Source organism: Neltuma alba, unplaced genomic scaffold (assembly GCF_004799145.2).
Source record: "Neltuma alba isolate B1F8T4 unplaced genomic scaffold, ASM479914v2 tig00005033_pilon, whole genome shotgun sequence".
NCBI classification, from domain to species: domain Eukaryota; kingdom Viridiplantae; phylum Streptophyta; class Magnoliopsida; order Fabales; family Fabaceae; genus Neltuma; species Neltuma alba.
Genome location: NW_021633952.1, coordinates 286 through 5,155, shown reverse-complemented (window position 1 = coordinate 5,155; position 4,870 = coordinate 286). Strand labels below are relative to the sequence as shown.

The 4,870-nt window shown below is 30.8% G+C and overlaps 1 protein-coding gene across 1 annotated transcript; it reads left to right on the top strand.

The window, feature by feature from the left end:
- Nucleotides 1-755: 755 nt before the first annotated feature.
- On the top strand, nucleotides 756-4,168 carry LOC114746513 (probable cellulose synthase A catalytic subunit 5 [UDP-forming]; the record flags this gene model as incomplete). The annotated part of the gene is made up of 4 exons (XM_028934728.1): nucleotides 756-873; nucleotides 1,439-1,637; nucleotides 3,064-3,179; nucleotides 3,992-4,168. Coding segments are annotated over exons 1-4 (579 nt in total), but the record flags the coding sequence as incomplete, so codon positions are not given.
- Nucleotides 4,169-4,870: the final 702 nt, after the last annotated feature.

The following is a 4,870-nucleotide window of genomic DNA, read 5'->3' as shown; positions in this document are numbered from 1 at the left end:
GATTTGTAAGCATTCAATTATAACATGTTTAGCCCTTAAAATTGGAACTAGTTTTACATTTTCAATACTCATTGCTGTGGTGAGATGTAGACTATTTACATATAGTTTCAGTTTTTCAAAATTAAAACTTTCAACTTATAATTTTTAAATAGAAAATCATTTTTTTAAAAAACTCTCAGTTAAAAGAATTACCGTTATTTGAGACTTTGTACACATTAAAATATTTTTTTGAGAAAATTAAATCTAGGTTCCAAATTTTGATGTTATTAATTGCCCTTACTAAGCACTGAAACCACTTCCCTTAGCACGCAATTCACCGAAAAACTTTTTGTTTTTAATTGGAAAATTAAAATTGGGCAGCCATAGTAAAGAGATACTCTTCACTTTGCTTTGAATTTCTAGTTTCGGCCGACGAAAGACTTTGTTGGTGGCGCCGTGGCGGAGTCACAAAGGAGCGTAGAAATTACAAAACGAATAAAAACAAGAAAAAGAGCCAAAACGCCAGGCGGAGAAAGAGACCGGGAAAGAAGGAAAGAATAATAATTAACAAAAAAAAATGAGTACAGAACATTTCTTTTAGGCTAAAGAGGAATAATTGTACTTTTCTTGGCGAAGCAAAGTGGGATAATCCATCCATCTTTCCTTGAGCTGAAAGGTAAAGAGGAATATTAAAACGCGAAACAGAAGCAAAGCTCACTGATCACACTCTCTTATATATACAAGTCAGTGAACAAAGAAATACAATGGAGAGGAATTAAAGTACAGCAAACTTATCACAGAAACTATATGGAGGTCAAATTAGGATTAGTTGCAGGCTCTCACAATAGCAACGAGTTCATCATCTTCAACAATCCAGATGCCAATTTTTCCGCAGTAAGTATATATATTTAACTCTTTACAAACTCGAATTATATCGCCTTTCATTAACAAGTAAAAGCATTTTTTTAAAGGTTATTAGTTTGGCGTTGTCAACAACTACTATTGAGCCATAAAGATATGTGCTTGAATTTCAATTGTGTGAGAATTTCATTGTTCAGGTAACACACACAGACACACACGCAAGTACACTTATAATCCTTTTTTATAGATACAGCAGGCTTCTTATATGTGTCCCTGTGTGTGTGTTTGATCAGCCTTCAATACTCCACTTAACAAAATTACTTCTTATAAAAAATCGTAATTTTTAATCATATATATTGGTATGATTATGATATTCAAATAGAAAGCAAGATTTTACTCTTTTTTTAAAAAATTTTTTGACTGATTTTAACTTGTTCTGTATATTATTATTTTTTAATCAAAATTCTAACTAGAATAATATTTAGAATTTATGGTGACTATGCATGATAATTTGACAAATAATTGACACGACATTAATATAGTGTGTGTGGAAATTGAGATTACCGATGAATTATATTATTGATGGATTTTGTTGCAGAGAAGAGAGGAGAAGGAGGAAGAAAGAGGGAAAGGGTGCAAAATATGTGGAGATGAGATAGGCATAAACGAAGAAGGAGAGGTTTTTGTGGCGTGCAATGAGTGTGCCTTCCCCGTTTGTAGGAACTGTTATGAGTATGAGAGAAGAGAAGGCAGCCATGTGTGTCCCCAGTGCAAAACCAGATATAAACGTCTCAAGGGTACTCTCCCTCCAACTCTTCCTCTCTTGACGCCATTTGGATTATACACACACAGCGTCTCCCCCCCCCCCCTCTGGTGCTAGTTATATGACAGATGGAGAGAGAGAGAGTAATTTTTTAATCATCAATACTCCTAATCCTTACCACAGGAACCCTTCTAGAAGTAATTTTTTGTCTTAAGAATTTTTGATAGTTTCAATAAGCATTAAATATTATTCTTCATATAAACCCATATTTAATAAGAGTAGTAAGGGAATATAAATAAATATGATATTGGAATTTAGTGTAGCTGATATTGGAAAACACTTAAATTTTATTAAAAAAATTAATGTTTTCAATTCTTTTTATTGATACATCTGAATTATTAGTTAGTTGGTTTTTATAATAAGGATATAAGTTACCTCATTAAATGTTATTATATTATGGATGCATGATTTTAAAATTGAATAGTTATTAAATTTTAAAATGAGTTAATAAGATTTAAAATTTTTCTTAATTCCAGTGAATTAAATATATTTGAAGTGTCTTGTAAATAACAAAGGAATTACACACGCAGATATATATATGTGTGTGTACATATATATTAACTTTTTACAAATTTAAAAAATGTGTATATAAAATTCCAGATTATATCTTAGTCTTGATGCTACTCTTATCAAATAGCAGCAAGGATACCTTGGTTCGTAGGTTGAAGATTCGTGAATTTTTCTGAAGTCTTCTTTTTAAAAATGAGAGAGAGAGAAAATTCCGTGAAAAAGATTAATAAAATGGTGAACATTTAAAAAAAAAAGGAAACTTTAAAAATGATTTATTCCCATTCCCAATAGACTTCTATCACTTAAAAAATGGGTTTAACATTCTACTTTTTATTTTTATTCCTTTCGTGGGATCAAGAGCTTTTTTGGAGTACGAAGAATAAACAATGGACTTTACCCAACTTATAACATTTTATTTTAATCATAGTTGATTAATATAATTTTTTTGCCAACGTAATTGATTAATATAATTACAGTTAATTGAAACATGTCCTAAGCCTGATTAATTTAATTACAATTACAAATAAGGGGACGTGGTTTAATCATATGTTCTACAAATGATTACTGTTAGCCATGGTTAGAATGCGATCAAGGTGACAGTTATTAAAAAAAAATTACTCATTAGATCATTTGTTGTTCAAATACAACAAATTAATTATTGTCATTGGTAACTTCTTTTAAAAAAAAACAACAGCAGTATCTTACAAGAGAAATAACAAAAAAAATTTAATACTTTTTTTGAAAGAAAAAAACTGATATTGCTTTTGAACAAATGATGTACTTGAGAAGTGTTATATGCTCGATAAAAAATTTAATAAGAAAAATGATATTTTTTTTTGGCAGTCACTTAAAATTATACTGAATTAAATACTTTTATATATTGGCATCAGGGAGTGCTAGAGTTGAGGGAGATGAGGAGGAGGATGACGTTGATGACTTGGAAAATGAGTTTGATTTCAATGGACCAGGAAAAGAAGAGGATATGCACGTCCGCGTTTACTGTCAGGTAATAAATTGCTTCGTTTATAGCTTCTCTCCCTGTAAAGTGCCTTTGGCCAGAGCTGCTATGTTCTACTGCCAATGAACTTATAGTTCAGGAGCATGAAAGTTTTTTTTTTTTTTTTAAATAAATGGGAGATTACTGCTTCGATTCTACTTATAATGTTGTGCAGTTAGTGCATGCTCTTATAACTAAAAAAAAAGGATTTATATCATCTTTAGTTCTTAAACTCCAACCTTGTGTTGGTTTTAATCTCTGAAATTTAAAATCAGTTTTGATTCTTGAAATTTGATTTCATTTTGATCATTCTGAAGATTTTTATCCCTAGAACAATGTTGTTTTGTCATTGAAATAAGGTTTCAAAGATCACAATCACTAGTTTCAAATTTTAGAGATCAAAATCAAAATAAAGTCAAATTTTAAGGATTAAAATTGATATTAATTCTAAAAAAAGAGTATCTATGATTTGGAATTGAAAATTTTCACTCCCTCCAACCATGGCCATTTAGTACCTGTTAGGAGAGGTACCCACATTTAATGCCTGACAGTGTTTCAAACAAGATTGTCTCATATTGAAGGATACCTGTGCCTAGCCAAGAAAAAAAAAAAAAGAAACATTTTCAGCAACAACTTCAGAGTGTTACGTTGCTGCTAAAATAAATTAAATTTGTGCGGGAATTAGTGATCTTGAGATTGGTTTTCTTAATGAATATTAGTTAAGAAATTCAGGATACAATTGGGAGAATAAAATCAGACAAAATTTCGTTAATTTATTTAATTTTATAATCTTTATTTTCACATGGCGCGCATATACACAGGTTGAAGATGTTGAAATGGGAGAAGGGCACAATAATATTAATGCAATAGTGCCTTCGAGCATGGGCAATAAGGTAATTTCAATTCAAGCAAGACCTATGGATCCTTCCAAGGACTTGGCTGCCTATGGTTATGGTAGTGTTGCTTGGAAGGAGAGAATGGAACTTGGAAGCAGAAACAAGAGAAGCTGCCTCTCATGAGAATTGAAAATGACAGCACTCATGAAGAACATCAAGATAATTTTGCAGATGATGGCAATGATTTTCCTGTGTAAGTAGTAGTGTTAATTATGAGATATTAATTAATGGACAAAGTTTAGATCTATTCACTTATATTCATTAGGTTTAATTCTCCAACCAATTTTTTTCGTATGGGCTTTTTTAATAATAAGAATTCAGATTGATAAAATTTCAAAATTCCATTAGATTGTTATTGATAATAAAAATCACATATGGCAATATTTGATTGGAGAATTGGACCAAATTGATATAAATAAATGGACCTAAGTTTGTCTTTAATTACTTATCTTCTTTATTTGATCCATAGTTAGTTAATTCTTATAGACCGTTATTGTTATTTTAATTGTCCAAATATTTAATAATTCTGATAGGTAGTAATATTCTTTGAACAGAATGGATGAGGCAAGACAAGCATTGTCGAGAAAGATGGCAATTCCATCAAGCAAAATAAACCCTTGCAGAATAATGATAATAATTCGAGTGGTGATTCTGGGATTCTTTTTTCATTATAGACTGACACATCCTGTGGACAATGCATTTGCTTTATGGCTTGTCGCTGTTATATGTGAGCTTTGGTTCGCTATTTCATGGATTCTTGATCAGTTTCCTAAGTGGTTCCCTGTTCAAAGAGAAACATATCTA